This window comes from Pristiophorus japonicus, chromosome 19 (genome assembly GCF_044704955.1).
Source record: "Pristiophorus japonicus isolate sPriJap1 chromosome 19, sPriJap1.hap1, whole genome shotgun sequence".
Classification (NCBI taxonomy): Eukaryota; Metazoa; Chordata; class Chondrichthyes; family Pristiophoridae; genus Pristiophorus; species Pristiophorus japonicus.
The window spans coordinates 13910463-13934674 of NC_091995.1; the positions used below are offsets into that span (position 1 = coordinate 13910463).

The 24212-nt window shown below is 48.4% G+C and overlaps 1 protein-coding gene across 1 annotated transcript; it reads right to left on the bottom strand.

Moving 5' to 3' along the window:
- Nucleotides 1–4519: 4519 nt before the first annotated feature.
- LOC139230361 (suppressor APC domain-containing protein 2-like) lies at nucleotides 4520–22867 on the bottom strand. Its single transcript, XM_070862189.1, has 5 exons — nucleotides 22340–22867; nucleotides 16044–16199; nucleotides 13400–13501; nucleotides 10997–11119; nucleotides 4520–6384 (listed from the first exon to the last, which is right to left on the bottom strand). Exons 1-5 carry the CDS (start codon nucleotides 22415–22417, stop codon nucleotides 6256–6258), a joined length of 588 nt encoding a protein of 195 aa, XP_070718290.1. The 5' UTR covers nucleotides 22418–22867; the 3' UTR covers nucleotides 4520–6255.
- Between the last annotated feature and the right edge of the window lie 1345 nt (nucleotides 22868–24212).

A 24212-nucleotide genomic window follows, 5' to 3' on the forward strand; every position in this document is an offset into this window, starting at 1 on the left:
GATTGTTGGGTTTAAGTGTGTTGTTGGTGGCGGGGGGGGGGGGGGAGGAAGGGTGGAGTTTGATTGGACCTTCTTAAAGGAACTTCAATTGCCAGTTCGCTGGAACCGGAATGTGGAATAAGCAGGACACGGATTCCCCACCCCCACCCCTCAGTTCTTTTGTTTCCTTACCGACGTTAAAAAAAAGTTTTGCGGATATTTTCGAAGTAACCCGTTGCTGCAAAAAAAAAAGAGACCCTCAGGTTTGCATTCTGACATTCACCCTGTGACTTAGTCCAGAAGTTAGGAGTTTGTGCCATTGGTTAGCCAGTATTTGGGCGCAATGGGTGGGGGGGGGGGGGGTGGAAGGAGAAATCTTGCCCCTGATTTTTTTTTGGGGGGGTGGTCGCTTTTTTCCCGTGCACAGTTGCTGTCTTGTGTCTCCTCAAGACCAGGGCACCCGCTTGTAATCGCAGGCTGCTTAAGCCCCCCCCCCGCCCCCGGGATGGTTGGGAAGAGATGGGGGGAGAGTTGAGTTTGTTTATATATTGTGGGCAAAGATGGTGGTGGGGAGGAGGAAGGGGGAGGGGTCGAGTTTGTTTATATTCCTGGTCTGGTCTCATCTCTGGGCAGCGCCACCAGGAAGAAAAGCGGAGGGGAAATCAGCCAAAGGAGGTGTCTCGTGTTTTTTTATCGAAGGGTCTGTTCCGTTGTCACGGTCTTCTGCGGGATTGCTCGAGGTCGTTCATTGATTGAGCAATGTTCTGGTGTGTCGCTGTAGCACTGTAGCTGTTCCCTCGACACTGCTGCCGCTGTGCAGGTGTCGATCTAGTCGCTACTGTCCTATTTTCCTCTCTTCCGCCACGCGCTCTTTCCCCCATCCAACATTTCCCCCCCCCCCCCCCCAAATACGGGTATTAACATACAGATCCTTTTCCCACTCTCCCTCCATCTCTCGACAGTTGTCTGCTCAAAATATTGCCAGGTGACGGTATTTAAATAAAGTTTATTGTTTCATTAAAGACCGTAGTCTTATTCTTTACAGTCTTCCAATGTTTTTTTTTCCTGTTAATTAATCGCGACTTGAAGAGATACACTGATTTATTTTGAATTCGGTCCTGGTAATGTGCATTGGTTTCATATATTTAAGTTTTAGGAATTGCTCATTGACTGGTTTTGAATTCACCGTTAATATTTGTTTTAATTGTCAGTAGAACTGGTGCCAATAAGCTAAATACATCTAGGGATAACACCAATACTTCCGCGTCTACAACAGACCGAAAGAAAGACTTGCATTTATATAGTGCCTTTCACATCCTCAGGACTGCCCAAGGCGCTTTACAGCCAATGAAGTACTTTTTTTTTTGAAGGGCAGTCACTGTTGTAATGGGATGAGAGGGTTGTCCTAAAATGAGAGATCGAGTAGATTAGGCCTATACTCTCTGGAGTTTAGAAGAATGAGAGGTGATATTGAATCAGACAAGATTCTGAATGGGGTAGATGCTGAGAGGTTGTTTCCCCTGACTGGAGAGTGTAGAACTAGGGGGCACAGTCTCAGGATAAGGGGTCGGCCATTTAAGACAGAGATGAGGAGGAATTTCTTCGCTCAAGAGGATTGAGAATCTTTGGAATTCTCTACCCCAGGGGGCTGAGTGAGTATATTCAAGGCCGAGAGCGATAGATTTTTGGGCTCTAGGGGAATCGAGGGATATGGAGATCTGGCGGGGAGAGTGGAGCTGGAAGATCAGGTATGATATTGAATAACGGAGCAGGCTCGATGGGCCGAATGGCCTACTCCTGCTCCTATTTCTTACATTCTTGTGTAGGAAACGCGGCAGCGAATCAGCAAGCTGCCACAAACTGCAGCGTGATAATGATCAGATAACTTGCTTTTTTTTAGTAATGTTGATTGAGGGATAAATATTGGCCAAAACACCAAGGAGAACTCCCCTGCCCTTCTTCGAAATAGTCCCATGGGATCTTTTACGCCCACCCGAGATAGTGGACGTGGCCTCAGTTGAAGATCCCACAAACATGCATGGTCTGTGAGGAATCATTGCAACGGTTAGTTATTGCAAACAATGATATTTTTGTGCTGTTAGAAAAACATCATCTGTAATTATTTCATTGTAAACATAAAGGGCAAAATTTATTTTTATAGATCTTTAGAGACAAGCATCTGTGGGCGTTGGGTGAAAAAAATCACATTTGTCTGAATGATGTAAATACAGTAATCTCGCTTAAATGTCAGTAGTACATTTTGAGTCGCTTTGCTTCTTAAAATAACTAGTAATAGAAATCCTTTTGTAATTCTCTTTAAAAGGGCAGTGTATTAGAGAGGGAGGGATGGATTGAACACAAAGCCTGGGAAACAGATGGATTTTGTAGATAAGTATTCCAGGGCTCCACTCTGTGAAGTGCGGCCTGTAAATCTCCGCAGTGCAAGTGCCTGCTGCTGCTTTCTATTTTGCTTAACCGATTCTTTTCTGAAGGCACTAAAGCCTGGCTGAGGTTACAGTTTGAGGGCTCGAATACAGTACTGAGGGAAGCGCTGCACTGTCAGAGGTGCTGCCTTTCCGATGAGACGTTAAAACCGAGGCCTCCCCCCCCCCACCACCACCGTCTGCCCTCTCGGGTGGACGTGAAAAATTCCATGGATTCTCAGCTTGCAGAAGAGCAGGGGGATTCTCCCCAGTCGGTGTCCTGTGCCAATATTTATCCCTCAACCAACATTTACAACGCTCGTCTTTTCCCCTATCCTCTTCTGTGCGTGAGCCGCACTTGGAGCCTCCGAATTGTAAGTAACTGGGCTTGTATTCACTGGAGTTCAGAAGAATGAGAGGGGACCTCATAGAAATGTTTAAAATTCTGATGGGGTTTAGACAGGTTAGATGCAGGAAGAATGTTCCCAATGTTGGGGAAGTCCAGAACCAGGGGACACGGTCTAAGGATAAGGGGTAAGCCATTTAGGACCGAGATGAGGAGGAAATTCTTCACCCAGAGAGTGGTGAACCTGTGGAATTCTCTACCACAGAAAGTTGTTGAGGCCAATGCACTAAATATATTCAAAAAGGAGTTAGATGTAGTCCTTACTACTAGGGGGATCAAGGGGTATGGCGAGAAAGCAGGAATGGGGTACTGAAGTTGCATGTTCAGCCATGGACTCATTGAATGGCGGTGCAGGCTAGAAGGGCCGAATGGCCTACTCCTGCACCATGTTTCTATGTAATGTCTGGTGCGGACTGCTAACGTCGGGATGGACCGCAACTGAGGAACGGGAACGGCACTCTGACCAGAGAGAATCGACGAATCCTTCAGGAGGAGATCATTTGGCCCATCGTGTCTGTGCTGGCTCTTTGGTAGAGCTTATTCAATTAGTCCTACCCACCCACCCACCCACCCTGCTCTATCCCCATAGCCCTGCAATGTGTTTCTTAACTATATATGCAATTCCCTTTTGAAAGTTACTATTAAATCTGCTTCCACCACCCTTCCAGGCAATGCATTCCAGATCGCAACAGTTCCCTGCATGAAATAAATGTCCTCATCTTTATCGTTCTTTTGCCAATTATCTTAAATCCGTGCCCTCTGGTTATTGGCCAGTGGAAACAGTTGCTCTCTCTCTACCAAAAACCCTCACATCATTTTGCACACCTCTATTAAATCTCCCCTTAACCTCTGCTCCAAGGAGAACAATCCCAGTTTTTGCAGTCTCTCCTTATAACTGAAATCCCTCATCCCTGGTACCATTCTAGTAAATCTCGCCCGCAACCTTTCCAAGTTCTTGACATCCTCCCGAAAGTGTGGTGTCCAGAATTGCCCACAATCCTCCAGCTGACCATGGGCAGGTGAGACAACGTGAGCCTTGGGAATGAAGCTCCCGGCTACTTCTCTCTCTCGAACCTGTCGGACCTCAGGCAGTGAGGGGCAATTTTTTCCAAACCTGCCCGTCAGGGAAACTGACGAGAACAGGTGTTTGCGACACTGGTTTTACATCCTGCCCGATTTTACGCTCCATTGAAGTCACCACCTTCAACATCCCCTCCCTCCACCACCGGCGCACCGTGGCTGCAGTGTGCACCATCTACAAGATGCACTGTCGCAACTCACCACGGCTTCTTTGGCAACACCTCCCAAACCCCCGACCTCTACCACCTAGAAGGACAAGGGCGGCAGGCGCATGGGAACACCACCACCTCCACGTTCCCCTCCAAGTCACCACACCATCCTGACTTGGGAATATATCGCCATTCCTTCATCATCGCTGGGACTCCCTTCCTAACAGCACTGTGGGAGTACCTTCACCACACGGACTGCAGTGGTTCAAGAAGGTGGCTCACCACCACCTTCTCAAAGGACAATTAGGGATGGATAATAATTGGCAGCCTTGCCAGCAACGCCCACATCCCCTGAAATGATTTTTTTTTTTTAAAGTGAGGGTTTAATGCAGGGTTTAAAACTGGGGTTTCACCCAATCCCATGGGATTCTCGCCCAGTGAGTTACTCCCCCCCGCCCACCCACCAAGAAATAAATCTACAATCAGTTCACATAGATCTTTATTGCAGTAACGTTTTAAAGTACAGAATGTAAGACATGTACACAGGTGTGGCAATACCGTGTTTCAAAGGAGAGGGATCTTGAATCACCTCAGTGTCTTGCGGGCCAGAATTTCCCCACGCTCGATTTGAGGCGGTCAGTTGGATTTATGTGATTTTTTTTTTCAGCGGAATTGGCCTCTGAGAAAGAAAATGCTGCTTGCGGTAACGGAGCGTTCGCCCGACGCTCACTGGGTGCGACGGTCAGCACATCAGCGCCACGCTGATGATGTCAGCACGACATGGATGTGCTGCGTCAAGCTGACGCGTCACAATGTCCCACCCCTTCTAAAGGGAAGGTCCGCTGCGAACTCTGCAACCTCTGTAGTGGCACCCACTGGGCCACCAGGGAGGGTGTTGGCCGGGCCAGCGGTCTGCATGTCGGTGGGCCCGGCCAGACCGACCAGCCAGCTGCCATTGTCGGGCCGACAGAAAAAAGATGGCGGCCGCCACGCTACCATCTCCCCTTTAAGGGCGGCCGGAGCCCCACAACCACCACAGCTTCTCGCGCCGAGAAGCTGACGGTGACACGGCCCCGCGGCCCATCTCGCGTCCCGCGGGGCAATTTCCCCCGCGGGGCACAAAGGGGTCACCGCACACGGCGATGACACCATTGGCATGTATGTGCCACACCAGTGAGCTAATCGCAGGTCACAGCACAAAGCACTTTTTGCCGGCGGAGCCCCAGATGCAATTCCGAGGGGCGGGGGCGCTCTGGCGAAAACCCTTTAGCGCCCTGTTAGCGCTTCACTTAGACGTTAACGGGATTTTCTGAGAGGGGCAATTTCGGCCACCATATTCACCAATCCACGCCTGCCACTCATCCTTTCTTAACTGTGGTGTGAACCTCCAGAATTGCTCGCCACAGACAGCCTGGAAGCAGCATTGTCACCATGAAGTTCTGCTCAGTGCTTTTATGAATGGGGACCTTTCTGATAATTCCATGGCCACCGATTTATGATGTCAATGGGCGGGGCTTCATGATGTCACAATCAGCAAGTGTGCCGCGGAATCTCCGTTCATAACATTTTTAGGGATTCTGGTGAAATCGCCACGATCCACGGCCTCGCCGTTCCCGAAGCTCCTCCGGCCCTACAACCTTCCGAGAACTCGGCCCTCTTCCAGTTCCCGCCTCTTGCACATCCCGCACTTCCTTCGCCCCCACTGCTGGCGGCCGCGCTTTCAGCCACCCTAAAAGCCCCGAGCTCTGGAATTCTTCCCCCTGAACCTCGCTGGCTCTCTGCCTCTCTCTTCCCTCCTACAGGACGTCCCTCAAAGCCAAGCTCTTTGACCAAGTTTTTGGGTCACCCATCCTGATGTCTTCCTTAGGTGTCTCGGTGTCAAATTTTATCTGCTCACCCCCACATCCCTCCGCCACCTCCCCACTATCCCCCCCCCGCAAGTGTTATCTATGTTCAGAAGCAGCTGTGTTTTTTTCTTCCTTTCTATTGTACTCTTGTAAAACTCCCAAGAAAGAAAGAAAGAAAAACTTGCATTTATACAGCGCCTCACCGGACATCTCAAAGCGCTTTACAGCCAGTGAAGTGCTTTTGGCGTGTAGTCACTGTTGTAATGTACAATACCTTGGCTAGACATTTACAGCATGCGGCACGGAGAGCTGGAAAACCCAGGGCCGCCCTGGCTCCACCGGACGAGAGGTAAACCCGTGCCTTGAGCAAGCTAGACGAGGATGGAGCTGTTCCAGCTGGACTGAGCATGGCTTTGGAACTGGGCTTCCAGCAGCTGTTTGATGAGGACCGCCTTCTCCTGCTCCAGCTGCGTGATCCACTGACTTCTCTTCGACACCTCCTGTTGAACAGAAACACAGTTAGTTTGTATTTGCGAAGAGGTATGTAATAACCGGACCAGCAGGCAGAAGGTCTAGATGCAGTCCTGCATGTACCAGGGGTGGACCATACGTACATAAGAACATAAGAAACAGGAGTCAGCCATTTGGCCCCTCGAGCTTGCTCCGCCATTTAATAAGATCATGGCTGATCTGATCATGGACTGGACAGGTTAGATGAGGGTTAGAATGTTCTCGATGTTGGGGAAGTTCAGAACCAAGGGACATAGTCTTAAGATAAGGGGTAGGCCATTTAGGACTGAGATGAGTAGAAACTTCTTCACTCAGAGAGTTGTTGACCTGTGGAATTTCCTGCCGTAGAGAGTTGTTGATGCCAGTTCATTGGATATATTCAAGAGGGAGTTAGATATGGCCCTTACGGTTAAGGGGATCAAGGGATATAGAGAGAAAGCAGGAAAGGGGTATTGAAGGAATGATCAGCCATGATCTTATTGAATGGCAGTGCAGGCTCGAAGGGCCGAATGGCCTACTCCTGCACCTATTTTCTATGTTTCTGTTTCCCTGCCTGCTCCCAATAATCCTTCACTCCCCTATCATTCAGAAAACTGTCTGAATATATTTAAGGTGGAGACAATGACCCAGCCTCCACAGCTCTCTCTGGCAGAGAATTCCACAGATTCACGACCCTCAGAGAAGGAATTCCTCCTCATCTCCATTTTAAATTGGCGGCCCCTTATTCTAAAACACTGCCCCTTAATTCTAGATTCCCCCACGAGGGGAAACATCCTCTCTGCACTTATCCTGTCAAGCTCCCTCAGAATCTTACATGTTTCAAAACGACCACCTTTCATTCTTCCGAACTCCAATGATTATAGGCCCAACCGTTCTTCATAAAAGACAACCCGTTCATCTCAGGAATCAACCAATTGAACCTTCTCTGAACATGCGTAGAATCATACAGCAGAGAACGAGGCCACTCAGCCTACCGTGCCTTGCCGACTCATTGAAAGAGCAATCCAATTTGCCCCCTTTCCCCACCCCCTTTGCCGTGCAATTTATTTCCTTTGCAAGTATATATCCAATTGCCTTTTGAAAGTTACTGTTGACTCTGCTTCCACCACCCTTATAACTCTTTTGAGGGAGACAAAATAAACATTAAATCAAGTGCCCCCCGATCTGGGGGACACTCCAAACATTTTTCAACTGCCCTTTTTTTTTTTAAACTTTTTTTTGGGGGTTTTTTTTGTGATTTTTTTTGGGCAATAAAATCATAAATTTTTACAAGTGCCCCCTATAAAAGGGGAGGGGGACACTAAAAAACCCCCGGCAATTAAAACAAATTAAACTTTAAAACATAAAATCAAATTAAAATTTGGTTGCCGGGCGTGATGATGCACTCCAGTCCCTCCGGCGCCCACCTCTCGCGGAAGGCCGCGAGCGTACCGGTGGACACCGCGTGCTCCATCTCCAAGGACACCCTGGCCCGGATGTAGGCGCGGAAGAGAGGCAGGCAGTCAGGCTGAACGACCCCCTCGACCGCCCGCTGCCTGGACCGGCTGATGGCACCCTTGGCCGTGCCCAGGAGCAGTCCTACGTGGAGGCCCTCGGACCTACCCGCTCCCCTCCGCACAGGGTGCCCAAAGATCAGGAGTGTGGGACTGAAGTGCAACCAGAATTTCAGGAGCAGGCCCTTTAAATATTGGAACAGGGGCTGCAACCTCGCACATTCAGTAAAAACATGGAACACAGACTCCTCCAGACCGCAGAAATTGCAGGGAGCCCGTGAACCGGCTTAAAAATTTATTGCACGGGACTGCTCCGTGCACCACCCTCCAGGCCAAATCCCCAATAAATAATGGGAGGTCCACCACCCTTTCAGGCAGCTCTTTTCAGTGGCAGGAGGGCGGATAATCAGAGGACACAGATTTAAGATCACTGGCAAAAATACCAGGGGGGAGACGAGGAGAATTTTTGTTTTTAACGCAGTGAATTTTTCTGATGTCGAATGCACTTTAACCAAAAGACTTGTGAATAAATCCCAGGATTATTGGGTAATCCCAAGTTTGCCAATGACACAAAGATTGGCAAGTATAGTAAGTCGTGTAGACGGGAGCATAACATTACCTAGAGGCGTTGATAGATTAAGTGAGTGGGTGAAACTGTGACAGATGGATATCAACACAGGTTCAGTGTGAGGCCATCCATTGTGGACTAAAAAAGGTTAGATCCGAGTTTTTTTTAAAACAGTGAACAGCTAGAACTAGTGGAGGTTCAAAGAAATTTAGGGGTCCATGTACATAGATCCCTACAGTGTAGTGGTCAGGTACAAAACATTATTAGAAAGGCGAATGGAATGTTAGCCTTTATAAGTAGAGGGCTGGAATATAAAGGGGAGGATGTATTGCCACAGCTGCACAAAGCCCTGGTTGGACCACATCTGGAGTACTGAGCGCAGTTCAGGGCACCATACCTTAGAAAGGATATACTGGCCTTGGAGTGCAGAACAGATTCACCAGAATGTTACCAGGGCTCCAACGGTTATATTACGAGGAGAGATTACATAAATTAGGCTTGTATCATCTGGAATATAGGGGGATTTGATTGAGGTTTTTAGGATTTTGAAAGGAATTGATTGGGTAGATAGAGACACACTTTTTCTGCTGGTGGGGGGAGCCTAGGACAGGGGGACATGATCTTAAAATCAGAGCCAGGTCATTCAGGAGAGAAGTCAGGAAACACTTCTTTACACAAAGGGTGGTAGAAGTGTGGAACTCTCTCCCACAAAAAGCAGTAGATGGTAGCTCAATTAATCATTTACAATCTGATCTCGATCGATCTTTGCTAGTCAAGGGTATTCAAGGATATAGAGCCAAGGCGGGTGGGCACAGATCAGCCGTGATCTCATTGAACGGGGTGAACGCGCTCGAGGGGCTGAGTGGCCTCCTCCTGTTCCTGTGTAGCCTTTGAACTTCCTGATGCCTGATGGCAAGGACCGTAAGCTTGGTACAGCTGCCATCTACGTGAACTAGAGGTGATCCAAAACGCGGTTGCCCGTGTTCTAACTCGCGCCAAGTCCCGCTCACCCATCACCCCTGCGCTCGCTGACCTACAGTGGCTCTCGGTTAAGCAACACGTTGATTTCAAAATTCTCATCTTTATTTTCAAATCCCTCCATGGCCTCGCCCCTCCCTATCTCTGTAATCTCCTCCAGCCCCACAACCCCCCCCCCCCCCCCCCCCCCGAGATGTCTGTGCTCCTCTAATTCTGCCCTCTTCCATTGGTGGCGGTGCCTTCTGTTGCCTGGGCCCTAAGCTCTGGAACTCCCTGCCTAAACCTCTTTACCTCTCTTTCCTCCTTCAAGACACTCCTTAAAACATACCTCTTTGACCAAGCTTTTGGTCACCTGCCATAATTTCTCCTTATCCGGCTCAGTGTCAATTTTTTTTAAATTTCACAATACTCCTGGGAAGCACCTTGGGATGTTTCACTATGTTAAAGGCGCTCGATAAATATCAGTTGTTGTTGATGGTTGGCAAGGTCATCCAACCCAGTGGTGTCTAATTGAGCCAGGGTCCTTCTAGTCTGTGAGGTTTATTAGCGGACTGGACAGGGCCTTGTTCAAACTGACCTTAATCAGCAAAAAAGTGCCTGCTGGACATTGTGAAGGTTAAAAGCTTAACAATAAAACTACTTTGTATCTTAAAGCAACAGATTTTCCTGGAAATGATGTAAAAGGAATGCATTGTCAGACTTTCCAATATAAACAGGATGGCACTGGAGTTGCCGGAGGAGAAGGCATAGCTTGTTTTCTGAAGTGGAGAGTGCTTGAGTAAGGGAATGAGTGCTAGTGATTGGTTAATGTTTAGTTTTAGAGTAATACACATGGGACGTATGTATCCATTAGACACAGATAGCAGGTGGCCAAGGATGCTGGAAAATGTTGCGTCAGGAAGTCTCGTGTTGGGGAAATGGTTCTGAGTAAACAATTACAAACTGTTACGGGAACGGTAGCATAGTGGTTATATTACTGGACTCATAATCCAGAGGCCTGCACTAATGATCTGGCCACGTGAGCTCAAATCTCACCACAGCAGCTGCGGGAATTTAAAATCAGTTCATTAAATAAATCTGGAATATAAAAACTAGTATCAGTAATGGTGACCATGATAGGAGGTTGACTACTTAACAATGACCAAAAGCTTGGTTTTCAGCAGTGTCTTAAAGGAGGAGAGAGTGAGGGGAAGTGGGGTGAACTCCAGAGCTTGGGGCCTTAGAGGGCTGTGACTAAACCCTACCAGATGTTTGTTCCTGGTACAGGAGTGCTTGGCGGAGACAGGTTGGGCGTTGGTTTGAAGGAGCTGACTGAAATTCATCGCCTTTGATGGGGCAATTCCGTAACACCACATTGCACCGTGGGAGGATGGAGAAAGTTGAAGTTTCTTACTTTCTAGTGTTTTAAAAAAAAAAATTTCAATTGCTTTGTAAGGAGGTTTGCTTAACAATGCCCGTTGGCCTTGACTGCTCCCAACTGACCTATTACCCCCGCCCGTGTCCCTAATTCTCATGGTTCCTTTGAATGTTATTAATGCTGAATATTGCGCAGACACTTCATACCTTGGTCAGCAAACGATTTTGTCGTTTTAGCGCCTCCAAGGTCTGCTGCTGGGACCTTCCATCCTTCCCTCTTGGCAGATGTTGAGCGGCAGGCTGCGTGGCACAGTGGTGGGGCAGCAACATCTGGAAGAAGTGGAGTGACCAACCAGAGATTTTTAAATTTAAATTGTTCATTCATTTCATGTTTTATCAAAGCGTTTCATTCCCCACTCTCATGATAGCTAGCTGAATATAAGACCGATTGTTTTAAGAATGAGGCCAGTGGGTAGCACTCTCTTGCCTCTGAGTCAGAAGGTTGTGGGTTCAAGTCCCACTCCAGGCCCTTCAGCGCATAAATCTAGGCTGACGCTCCCAGTGGAGTGCTGAGGGAGCGCTGCACTGTCGGAGGTGCCGTCTTTCGGATGAGACATTAAACCGAGGCCCCGACTGCTCTCTCAGGTGGGCGTAAAAGATCCCATGGTACTATTTGGTAGAAGAGCAGGGGAGTTATTTCCAGTGTCCTGGTCAATATTTATCCCTCAATCAACATAACAAAAAAAACAGATTATCTGGTCATTATCACATGTGGGAGCTTGTTGCATGCAAATTGGCTGCCGCGTTTCCCACATTACAACAGTGACTACACTCCAAAAGTACTTCATTGGCTGTAAAGCACTTTGAGACATCCGGTGGTGATGAATCCAAGCCTTTCTTTCTTTTAAGACAAGGGGAATAGTTGCAGCTGACAAGAACATTTCTCGTCTCTCTCCACCCTCGCCCCCCCCAATCATTTTTCATTGGATGGCAAGAAAATTGGGGTTTTAACCTGCAGACTGCTTCAAAGTGAATCAATTGGTTCCTCCTACTTTCTGCAAATTGGGCCAACATAATTAATTAAAAGGAAAATAAAGAAATACAGCACCTTTCATGGCTTCAGGACGTCCAAAAGTATTTTACAACCAATGAAATACTTTTGAAGTGTAGTCACTGTTGAAATGTAGGAAATGCCGCAGCCAATCTGCGCACAGCAAGCTCCCACAAACAACGATGAGATCATTGTGGTGTCTCTGCACCTTGTTACAAACTCACACGAGGCATGTATATATCAGACACGGTCACTCTGTGACCTTCACTTTATTCCCAGGACCAAGGAGTGCTGACCCTGGGTGGGACCTCCCCTTTTATACCTGGAAACCCAGGTGAGGAGTGTCTCCCGCAAGCTCACCCCCTGTGGTCAGGGTGTGCATTTCAAGGGTACCGGTACAGTGTGCATGAGTTACAGTTACATAACTATTGTCGTTGCAAGATGGTGAAATACATGACAATAATGACCGTATCATCTGATTTAATGATGTTGCTCTAGGGATGAATATTGGCCCAGAATACCTGGGGAGAACTCCCCCCCCCTGGACCCGTTAGAAATATTGGCCTTGGGATCTTTAATGTCCACACAAGAGGGCAGACGGGACCTTGGTTTAACGTCTCACCCGAAAGACGGCAACTACGACAGTGCAGCAGAGGCTCCCTCTGTACTGCACTGAAAGTATCAGCTGAGATGGTGTTCTCAATAGTGTGAGTAAATGAATATTCACATACAATATACTGGCTGTGACTGTCAACTATTAGATGTCTTCCATTATTTTTAAATCTTTTCTGAACGTCAGAAGCAGATTAGACTATTGGATCAAGTTAATACCGGAAGCCACCTGCATACAACAGAGGGGATTAACATGAACAGATGCATGGTAGCTCACTGCTCTCCTCTTTGCCTTTCCATGGCAACCCTGCAGTGGGATGGTTTCCGGGGCACAAACCCATATTCCAGAGCTCGGAGCGGGCCTCACCGTCAATCTGCATTCCCCGACTGCATCCTAACCCTGAGCTTAAGCAAAAAGTGTCAACCGTGGCTCAGCGGGTAGCGCTCTCGCACGCTTGAGGCAGAAGGTTGTGGGTTCAAGTCCCACGCCAGAGACTTTGAGCACAAGGTCCAGGCTGACACTCCCAGAGCGGTACTGAGGGAGCGCTGCACTGTCGGGAGGTGCCGTCTTTCGGGTGAGGAGTTAAACCGAGGCTCCGTCTCCGCTCTCTCAGGTGGATGCAAAAGATTCCAGTTTTGGAGAAGAGAAAGGGGGAGTTCTGAGAGAATACTTTCTCCCTCAACTAACGTCACTAAAAATAGAAGATCATTATTACATTTCTGTGCAAATTGGCTGTGGCATTTCCTAAATTACAACAGTGACTACACTTCAGCAAAGTACTTCATTGGCTGCACTGCTCTTCGGGACGGCCCGAGGTCGTGAAAGGCGCTGTATAAAGACAGACAGACTGACTTGCATTTCTATAGCGCCTTGCATGACCACTGCAAGTTGCAAGTTCTTTCTCTCTTTAGCCAGGAATAACCAAGCCAATGACGGTGGAACTGACCCTCTCTGCACAGGAAATGAAGTCACAGAGGCAGTAGTTGACGTGCTGAATCTTATCCAGAAGAAGGGAGGCACGGTCTGGGTGAAACTTGGAAGCATAATCCTAAGAGAAGTGGGAGGAAAACATTACAGATAAAAATGAGAGTTCATATTCAGGTTTGAACTGTCATATCCTGATTCCCAGTTCTCTCTCCTCCTGTCCTGAAGGTACTGATGCATCCTGGAATCCTTCCCAACTACCTCATATAAGAGCCCACTTAGGAGCCAAGGGAATAGGGCCTTATGCTCTCCTTAACCCTGCTGGTGCATCCTGAGAGGTCGTTCCTCACCACCGGCCTAGGATTCTCAGCTCATTAAAAAATCCCGAAGACGCAAAATCCCAGTCGCTAAGGACAACCCTCATGGAACCGTGGAAGCTTACTGTACAGAAGGAGGCCATTCGGCCCATCGTGCCTGTGCCAGCTCTTTGCTAGACCAACCCAAAACGAATCCCACTGACTCCGCCCTCTTCCCCATAGTCTCGTTTACTAGATCTGCTCCAAATATTTAATACCCCTTTAAGAGATTTTTTTTAATAAAAAATCATTCCTGGGATGTGGGCACCACTGGCAAGGCCAGCATTTATTGCCCACAGCCAGAGAAGACTTCGACGACGAGGTCCAACACTGCCTCCAGTGTGGCAGTGCAGCCTTCGGTCGCCTGAGGAAGAGAGTGTTCGGAGATCAGGACCTCAAATCCGGCACCAAGCTTATGGTCTACAGGGCTGTAGTGATACCCGCCCTCCTATATGGCTCAGAGTCATTGACCATATACAATAGACACCTCAAAACACTGGAGAAATACCACCAGCACTGCCTCCACAAGATCCTGCAAATCCCCTGGGAGGATAGACGCACCAATGTCAGTGTTCTTGCTCAGGCCAACATCCCCAGCATTGAAGCACTGACCACACTCGACCAGCTCCAGTGGGCGGGCCACATTGTCCGCATACCCGACACGAGACTCCCAAAGCAAGCTCTCCATGCGGAGTTTCGACACAGCAAGCGAGCCCCAGGTGGGCAGAGGAAACATTCCAAGGACACCCTCAAAGCTTACTTGATAAAGTCAACATCCCCACCGACTCCTGGGAATCCCCTGGCCCATGATCACCCAAAGTGGAGGAAGAGCATCTGGGAGGGCGCTGAGCACCTCGAGTCTCCTCGCCGAGAGCACGCAGAAAACAAGCGCAGGCAGTGGAAGGAGCGTGCGGCAAACCAGACTCCCCATCCACCCTTCCCTTCAACCACTGTCTGTCCCACCTGGGACAGTAATTCCCTCATTGGACTGTTCAATCACCTGAGAACTCACTTTTAGAGTGGAAGCAAGTCATCCTTGACTCTGAGGGACTGGCTATGATGATGATATTGCCTTCCCCTTCTCTGCTCCCACCACTTGCTGTGGCAAAGCACTCCATGTGCCAATGACCCTCTGCCTAAAGGATCTTCTCCTGACCTCCCACCTCACTCTCTCAGTGATTACTTTAAATTAAAGAACCCCTCGTCACTGACTCCAGAGGGAGTAGACTGGGGAGAGAGGGGTGCGGGAGTAATTGTAACCTAACTCGAAGGGCAAGAATCCCACGGGATCCCGTGGAACGCCAGTCTTATACTCCCGCCCGATATTACTTTCTGTTGCCTAGAGTAAAATCAGGCGAGGGGGGGGGGGGTAAACCCAGCGTTGCACCCGATCCCATTTGTGTCCCAATGGGTGGCTCAGGTTAAAATTGGCCACACTCAATCTCTGTTTGTTTTTTAAAAACTCTATTAAATTGCCTCCCTGTATAAGAAAATGAGAAATAGGAGCAGGAGTTGGCCATACGGCCCCTCGAGCCTGCTCCACCATTCAACTAGATCATTTTCTTTTTTTTCTATTCATTCATTCATGGGATGTGGGCATCACTGGCAAGGCCGGCATTTATTGCCCATCCCTAAATCGCCCTCGAGAAGGTGATGGTGAGCCGCCTTCTTTGAACCGCTGCAGTCTGTGTGGTGAAGGTACCCCCCCCCCCCCAGTGCTGTTAGGGAGGGAGTTCCAGGATTTTGGCCCAGCGACAATGAAGGCGGGGACGATATATATTTCCAAGTCAGTATGATGTGTGTGACTTGGAGGAGGAGCTTGGAGGCGGTGGTGTTCCCGTTGTAATGTATGCGTCTGTGTTTGTAGAGCTGTTGAGTTGTGAGTGGCTCAGCCAGTCACGTGATGTTCACAAGACTCAATAAAACCCCAGCCAGTTGGGTTCAGGGGGTCCACGATGAGGCATGTGGTTGTGAGCCTGGTGGATGAACTGGTAATGTGTCGTGTGATTGTTAAACCTTTATTAATAAACTAACTAGTTCTTAACAGCGAAGTGTTGCTATGAATTATTAAGCAAACAATCCTTGAAGCAAATACATTACACGGGTGCGCCTGCCCTTGTTCCTCTCGGTGGTAGAGGTGTCGTGGTTGGGAGATCACTACCGATCTTTTACCTCAACTCCACTTTCCCGCCCTCTCCCCATATCCCTCGATTCCCTCAGTATCGCAAGTCTCTCCTCCCCACTATAGAGTTGCCCTTCCCTGGTATTCGCCCTCTCCAAAAACAGAAACTGAATATAATGTTTCCCTACCATGCCCACGTTATCTGCCGAACCCTCACCGCCGTGTCTCTGCCTTTGGTCCACGCCGTGGATCTCCTGGTGATACCAGTGCCGCGCCCGCTCCACCATCTCCAGCCCGTGCCAGAGGGCATCACGCCGCTGCTCCAGCTCCTTCATTCGCTTCAGCTGAAAAACACGCCAGTTACACGGTGCACGCAGTCACGCTCATGGGTCGCGTCTAGCCGGTTTGAAACCACTCAGCATGTTGCAGTCCCCGCCATTTACGGGCGGTGGGGGTGGGGCGTTGGAAGGGGGATGCGCGTGTTCTTGCGAATGCGATGGCCCGCTATAAGGTGGCAGCACTATGAGAATGCCACCATCGCTGGGGATGCCTGTGGGTCTCCGGTGCCCCGCGATCGGTCGCCTTGCGCTGCCACCGTCCGAGACAGGAGCCGGAAGTTATTAAAATTGTCGCGCACCCCAGCGGAGACCCTCTGACGATGAGAGATTCCTCCCTCCGTCGGTCCCAAAAGATTGGCACCCATCCCAAAACACGACAAATTGCCTGACTTTTGAGGAGGTGGGGCGTGGGGAGTCAGGGATGCCTTCAGTGGGCTCAGAAACAACCCCCTTAGGAACCACTCCAGGAATTTTAGAGGAAAGTTTAGCTCGTGTGGGTGTGTGGGTGTGTGGGTGTGTGGGTGTGTGGGTGTGTGGGTGTGTGGGTGTGTGGGTGTGTGGGTGTGTGGGTGTGTGGGTGTGTGGGTGGAGTATTTGTGATATGGTAATATATAGGTGATAGCGTAATCGGTGACCCCGAGATGTCTGCGCTCCTCTAATTCTGCCCTCTTGAGTATCCCTGATTATAATCGCTCCACCATTGGTGACTGTGCCTTCTGTTGCATAGACCCCAAAGCTCTGGAACTCCCTGCCTAAACCTCTCTGCCTCTCTTTCCTCCATTAAGCCGCTCCTTAAAACATACCTCTTTGACCAAGCTTTTGGCCACCTGTTCTAATATCTCTCTTATGTGACTCGGTTTCAAATTTTGTCTGATTATGTTCCACTAAAGCACCTTGGGAGAGTTTACTATGTTAAAGACGCTATATAAATATACGTTGCTGCTGTTGAAATTACCTCTGTAGTGCGCTGATTAAAGTATTTGCATAAAATCCCATTGTGCGCTATGATTAAGGAAGCGCGAGAGCGGCTGCGAGGGTTGTGGATCGAGTCCCACTCCAGGGACTTGAGCCGATAATCTAGGCCGACACTCCCAGTGTAGTGCTGAGGGAATGCTGCAGTGTCGGAGGTGCCGTCTTTCGGATGAAACGTTAAACTGAGGCCACGTCCGCCCTCTCAGGTGCATGTAAAAGAACCCACGGTCACTATTTCGAAGAAGTGCAGGGGGAGTCCACCCCGGTGTCCTGGCCAATATTTATCCCTCAAAAAACATTAACAAGAGATTATCTGGTCATTATCACATTACTGTTTGTGGGGGCTTGCTGTGCACAAACTTGCTGCTGTGTTTCCTACATTAAAACACTCCAAATAAAAAGTACTTCATTGGCCGAATAACACTTTGAGATATCTTAAGATTGTGAAAGGCGCTATAGAAATGCAAGTCCGTTCTTTCTTCCTATTAATGTTATGAGCAAACAACAACTAGTATTTATATAGTGCCTTTAACGTCCCAAAGTGATTAACAGGAGTATTATGAGATTTTGAAAAATTTGACACCGCATAAGTAAAAATTAGCGCAGGTGACCAAAAGCTTGGTCAAAGAAGTAGGTTTTAAGGAGCATCTTGAATGAGGAAAGAGAGGTAGAGAGGCGGAGAGGTTTAGGGAGGGAGTTCCAGAGCTTGGGGCCCAGGCAGCTGAAGGCACGGCCACCAATGGTGGAGCGATTATAATCAGGGATACTCAGGAGGACAGATTTAGAGGAGTGCAGACATCTCGGGGGGGGGGGGGGGGGGGGGGGGTTGTGGGGCTGGTGGAGATTACAGAGACAGGGAGGGGCGAGGCCATGGAGGGATTTGAAAATAAGGATGAGAATTTTGAAATCGAGGCGTTGCTTAACCAGAAGCCAATGTAGGTCAGCGAGCACATGGGATGATGGATGAGCGGTACTTGTGCGAGTTAGGACACGGGCAGCCGAGTTTTTGGAATAAAGTAACAAGTGCCAAGTGCAGAATCAGAACTAATAATACTGCCCAGTTTGCATTTCAGACACTTCCAGACAGGGGCACTAAGACCATGGGATGTAGCACTGGACAAGAGGGGGCCTGAGTTACACCATGTACAACAAAGTAAAAAGCCTCTAAGTAACATTTCTACGCATGGACTCCCATGGCAGTTTGAAGTGTTTTAAAAAAAAATCTCAGTACAATTCCGGGGGTTTTGTGACTCGTCTATTTTTAGCGCCTGTTTTTTTTAAATGGTGTTTGGAAAAGTCTTTCTTACATTGACTTTGATTACAAAGATCTCATTTATCAGAGGGCGATCATTGGAAAGCCTCTCTGCCCCTCCCTCAATGGATCAACAAGCAAGAGCGAAACCCAGTTGAATGTCATTCCGATAATAGTTATTGTTGGGGAGTCTGGCTTTCACTGACGCAGTAGAGTGTTTAGTGAAACTATCTAAACAGCCTGGGCATAGTAGGCCTCACCTTGAAACAGAGGGACATTAGGAACAGGAGCAGGCCATTCAGCCCCTCAAGCCTGTTCAGCCATTCACTTAGATCATGGGTGATCGGCACCCCAACTCCACCTACCTGCCATTGCCCCATATCCCTTGATACCCTTAACCTAACAAAAATCCATCGATCACAGTCTTGAAAGCTCCAATTGAGAGCTTTTTGCAGGAGAGTGTTTTGGATATCCACCACCCTTTGTGTGAAAAAGTGCTTCCTGATTTCACTCCAATTTGATTATATACCCTTATTCTCTAGATCAGGGTCCCTTTTAAAGAGGGCGTCTCAGTATCAGGGTCTCTTTTAAAGAGGGAGTCTCATGTATGAGGGTCCCTTTTAAACAGGGTGTCTCAGTATCAGGGTCCCTTTTAAAGAGGGCGTCTCAGTATCAGGGTCTCTTTTAAAGAGGGAGTCTCATGTATGAGGGTCCCTTTTAAACAGGGTGTCTCAGTATCAGGGTCCCCTTTAAAGAGGGAGTCTCATATATCAGGACACAATCTAAAGAGCAATTTACAATTTGTTGTAATGAGGCCCCTTGGGGAAGTGCGACCATAGTATGGTAGAATTCTTTATTAAGAAGGAAAGTGACACAGTTAATTCAGAGACTAGGGTCCTGAACTTAAGGAAAGGTAACTTCGATGGTATGAGATATGAATTGGCTAGAATAGACTGGCAAATGATAGTTAAAGGGTTGACGGTGGATAGGCAGTGGCAAACATTTAAAGATCACATGGATGAACTTCAACAATTGTACATCCCTGTCTGGAGTAAAAATAAAATGGGGAAGGTGGCTCAAAAGGGAATTTAAGGATCGTGTTAAATCCAAGGAAGAGGCATATAAATTGACCAGAAAAAGCAACAAGCCTGAGGACTGGGAGAATTTTGTCATACAGCAGAGGAGGACAAAGGGTTTAATTAGGAGGGGGAAAATAGATTATGAGAGGAAGCTTGCCGGGAACATAAAAACTGACTGCAAAAGCTTCTATTGATATGTGAAGAGGAAAAGATTAGTGAAGACAAACGTAGGTCTCTTGGTCAAATTCAGGTGAATTTATAATGGGGAACAAAGAAATGGCAGACCAGTTGAACAAATACTTTGGTTCTGTCTTCATGAAGGAAGACACAAATAACCTTCCAGAGGTACTAGGGGACCGAGGGTCTAGTGAGAAGGAGGAACTGAAGGATTTCCTTATGAGGTGGGAAATTGTGTTAGGGAAATTGATGGGATTGAAGGACGATAAATTCCCGGGGCCAGATAGTCTGCATCCCAGAGTACTTAAGGAAGTGACCCTAGAAATAGTGGATGCATTGGTGATTATTTTCCAACACTATCGACTTTGGATCAGTTCCTATGGACTAGAGGGTAGCTAATGTAACACCACTTTTTTAAAAAGGAGTGAGAGAGAAAACGGGTAATTATGGACCAGTTAGCATCACATCAGTAGTGGGGAAAATGTTGGAATCAATTATTAAAGATGAAATAACAGCCATTTTGTAAAGCAGTGACCGGATCGGTCCAAGTCAGCATGGATTTATGAAAGGGAAATCATGCTTGACAAATCTTCTGGAATTTTTTGAGGATGTAACTAGCAGAGTGGACAAGGGAGAACCAGTGGATTGGTGTATTTGGACTTTCAAAAGGCTTTTGACAAGGTCCCACACAAGAGATTGGTCTGCAAAATTAAAGCACATAGTATTGGGAGTAATGTACTGACATGGATAGAGAACTGGTTGGCAGACAGGAAGCAGAGAGTCAGGATAAACGGGTCCTTTTCAGAATGGCAGGCTGTGACTAGTGGGGTGCCGCAGGGCTCAGTGCTGGGACCCCAGCTATTTACAATATACATTAATGATTTGGATGAAGGAATTGAATGTATTATCTCCAAGTTTGCAGATGACACTAAACAGGGTGGTGGTGTGAGCTGTGAGGAGGACGCTAAGAGGCTGCAGGGTGACTTGGACAGGTTAGGTGAGTGGGCAAATGCATGGCAAATGCAGTATAATGTGGATAAATGTGAGGTTATCCACGTTGGGGGCAAAAACACGAAAGCAGAATATTATCTGAATGGCGGCAGATTAGGAAAAGGAGAGGTGCAATGAGACCTGGGTGTCATGGTACATCAGACATTAAAAGTTGGCATGCAGGTACAGCAGGCGGTGAAGAAGGCAAATGGCATGTTGGCCTTCATAGCTAGGGGATTTGAGTAAAGGAGCAGGGAGGTCTTACTGCAGTTGTACAGGGCCTTGGTGAGGCCTCACCTGGAATATTGTGTTCAGTTTTGGTCTCCTAATCTGAGGAAGGACATTCTTGCTATTGAGGGAGTGCAGTGAAGGTTCACCAGACTGACTCCTGGGATGGCTGGACTGACATATGAGGAGAGACTGGATCAACTGGGCCTTTATACACTGGAGTTTAGAAGGATGAGAGGGGATCTCATCGAAACATATAAAATTCTGAAGAGATTGGACAGGTTAGATGCAGGAAGAATGTTCCCGATGTTGGGGAAGTCCAGAACCAGGGTAAGTCATTTAGGACCGAGATGAGGAGAAACTTCTTCACTCAGAGAGTTGTTAACCTGTGAAATTCCCGACCTCAGAGAGTTGTTGATGCCAGTTCATTGGATATATTCAAGAGGGAGTTAGATATGGCCCTTATGGCTAAAGGGATCAAGGGGTATGGAGAGAAAGCAGGAAAGGGGTACTGAGGTGAATGATCAGCCATGATCTTATTGAATGGTGATGCAGGCTCGAAGGGCTGAATGGCCTACTCCTGCACCTATTTTCTATGTTTCTATGTTTCTATATCAGAGCCTCAATACTTAAAAGCGTCTCCTTGCTAAGTAACCGCTGTACCAGCACCTTCAAAGAAGAGCAGAGGAATTATCCCCGGTGTCCTGGCCAATATTTATTTCACAACCAACATCAATAAAATAGATTATCTGGTCATTATCACATTGTTGTTTGTGGGAGCTTGCTGTGCGCACAAGTTGGCTGCTGCATTTCCCACATTACAACAGTGACTAACTACACTTCAAAAGTACTTCAAAAACACTTGTGGAAGGCGCCATATAATTGCAAGTCTTTCTTTCTTCGTATGCCACCAGTTAATGCTTTGAGTTCTGGAGAGGGCGGGGCAGAGCAAACTCCTGCAAGTTAACGCATGCCTTTAAATAAAAATCTATCTCCAAAGAGGACAGCGACTTTACTCAACAGTTGCCTGTAACAGGAAGGCGCTGCCCCTTTAAGGAACATAAGAATTAGGAGCCGGAGTCGGCCATTCGGCCCCTCGAGCCTTCTCCGCCATTCAATGAGATCATGGCTGATCTTCTACCTCAAATCCACTTTCCTGCACTGCCCCCATAATCCCTTGATTCCCTTAATCTCCAAAAATCTATCGATCTCTGCCTGGAATATACTCAACGACTGAGCCTCCACAGCCCTGTGGGGTAGAGAATGCCAGAGATTCACCACCCTCTGAGTGAAGAAGTTTCTCCTCCTCTGAGCCGAACTCCCCCCACCCCACCGGGTGAGTGGGAGGAAAGGGGCAGACCGAAAGAGAGAAGGAGGGAGACCCAACTTTCTTCTCAAATCGAAAAAGGGGGGTAGGAGAGAGAAAAAAAAACATGAATGGAACTCACCCACAGGAAGAAGTTGCTCGCTTCCAGACTGTCGTGCAGAGGGATGATGAGCAGGGTGTAGCCAGGTCCCACAGGCATGGGGAGGTAGGGGGGGGTGTGATGGGGACAGAAGGTGTGTGGGGAGGGGGTGAAGCTCAGTAGGGGTTCCCCCACCCCCGCCCCAGACACTCGGTCACCCTATCCGACAGTGGGGAGGGGAGGGGAAGCTTAAAACAAGTTTGGCTGGTGCATGCGATCACTCCGTGTCCCGGCCACCCACACACAGAGAGATAGCACAGCAGGGGTTCTCTCTCTCTTGCAGGCTCGGTCTGAGGCACGGCGACAGAGGGTGTTGCCTGCCTCCTGCCTCCTCCCCTGGCCCCTCGTCACCGGTCCTCCCCGCCTCTTGAGCTGCGGGGCAGGAATGGCAGCCGAGAGCGAGGACGGGGGGAGGGCAGCCCCCACCTGTTAGAGAGATAAAGCAGGCCCCCGGATTAGCCGGAGGGCAAACGGCAGCTTTTTATTGTGCTCTCCATTTCCAACAATCGACTTTGCTGACCGCAACAATTCTGGCCTCTACACCACACCCCCGGCTCTGCCGTGCAGCCCAAACTTTTAACTCTTTCTTGACCCCAATTTGGAGGATTAAAAACAAATATATATATATATGTGTGGTCGGAGAAGATCCCGTGGCACTATTTCGAAGAAGAGCAGGGGAGTTGTCCCCCTGTGCCCTAACCTTCAGCCAACATCACTGCAAAACTGATTTTCTGGTCATTATCACGTTGCTGTTTGTGGGAGCTTGCTGTGCGCAAGTTCACTGCCGTGTTTCCCACATGACAACAGTGTCTACGCTCCAAAAAGTACTTTATTGGCTTAAAAGTGCTTTGGGATGTCGTGAAAGCCGCTATATAAATGCAAGTTCCTTCATTCTTTCTCTTTTTTCTTTCCTTAAAAGTGTTGGCTCTTGCTGTGCATGCCCTGTTCCACAGAAGAGCATCCGAGAAGGCGCTGAGCACCTCGAGTTTCATCGCCGAGAGCATGCAGAAACCAAGCGCAGGCAGCGGAAGGAGCGTGCGGCAAACCAGTCCCACCCACCCTTTCCTTCAACCACTGTCTGTCCCGCCTGTGACAGGGACTGTGGTTCGCGTATTGGACTGTTCAGGCACCTAAGGACTCATTTTAAGAGTGGAAGCAAGTCTTCCTCGATTCCGAGGGACTGTCTATGATGATGATGATGTTCCACAGAACTCCACCCCCTCCTCCTCTGGCTAAAGTGTGGGCAGATTTTATGTGGTTGGGGTTAAATGAACAGGAATGCATTTTCAGAAATAAATCCCAAAGTAAGGAGGGAACTGTCATAATAATCAGGCCGACAAACACCATAAAGTGGTTTTCTCTCTCACTGTGGCTCACACTCCTTCTACACGTGGGAAGATGGCCTGGATAATTTTCTCCACTTCTTGCAAACAATATGCATCCAATTTTTTTCCCTAATTTTCTGAAGGCACTGATTCCTGGTTGGGTGTAGTTCTGCTGACACTGCATATTCCCAGATGGAGAGAGGACAGTGTGTGACCCACTGCACCACCCAGTCCCAGAGGGGGAAAGGACAGTGTGTGACCCACTGCACCACCCAGTCCCAGAGGGGGAAAGGACAGTGTGTGACCCACTGCACCACCCAGTCCCAGAGGGGGAAAGGACAGTGTGTGACCCACTGCACCACCCAGTCCCAGAGGGGGAAAGGACAGTGTGTGACCCACTGTACCACCCAGTCCCAGAGGGGGAAAGGACAGTGTGTGACCCACTGCACCACCCAGTCCCAGAGGGGGAAAGGACAGTGTGTGACCCACTGCATCATCCAGTCCCAGAGGGGGAAAGGACAGTGTCTGAC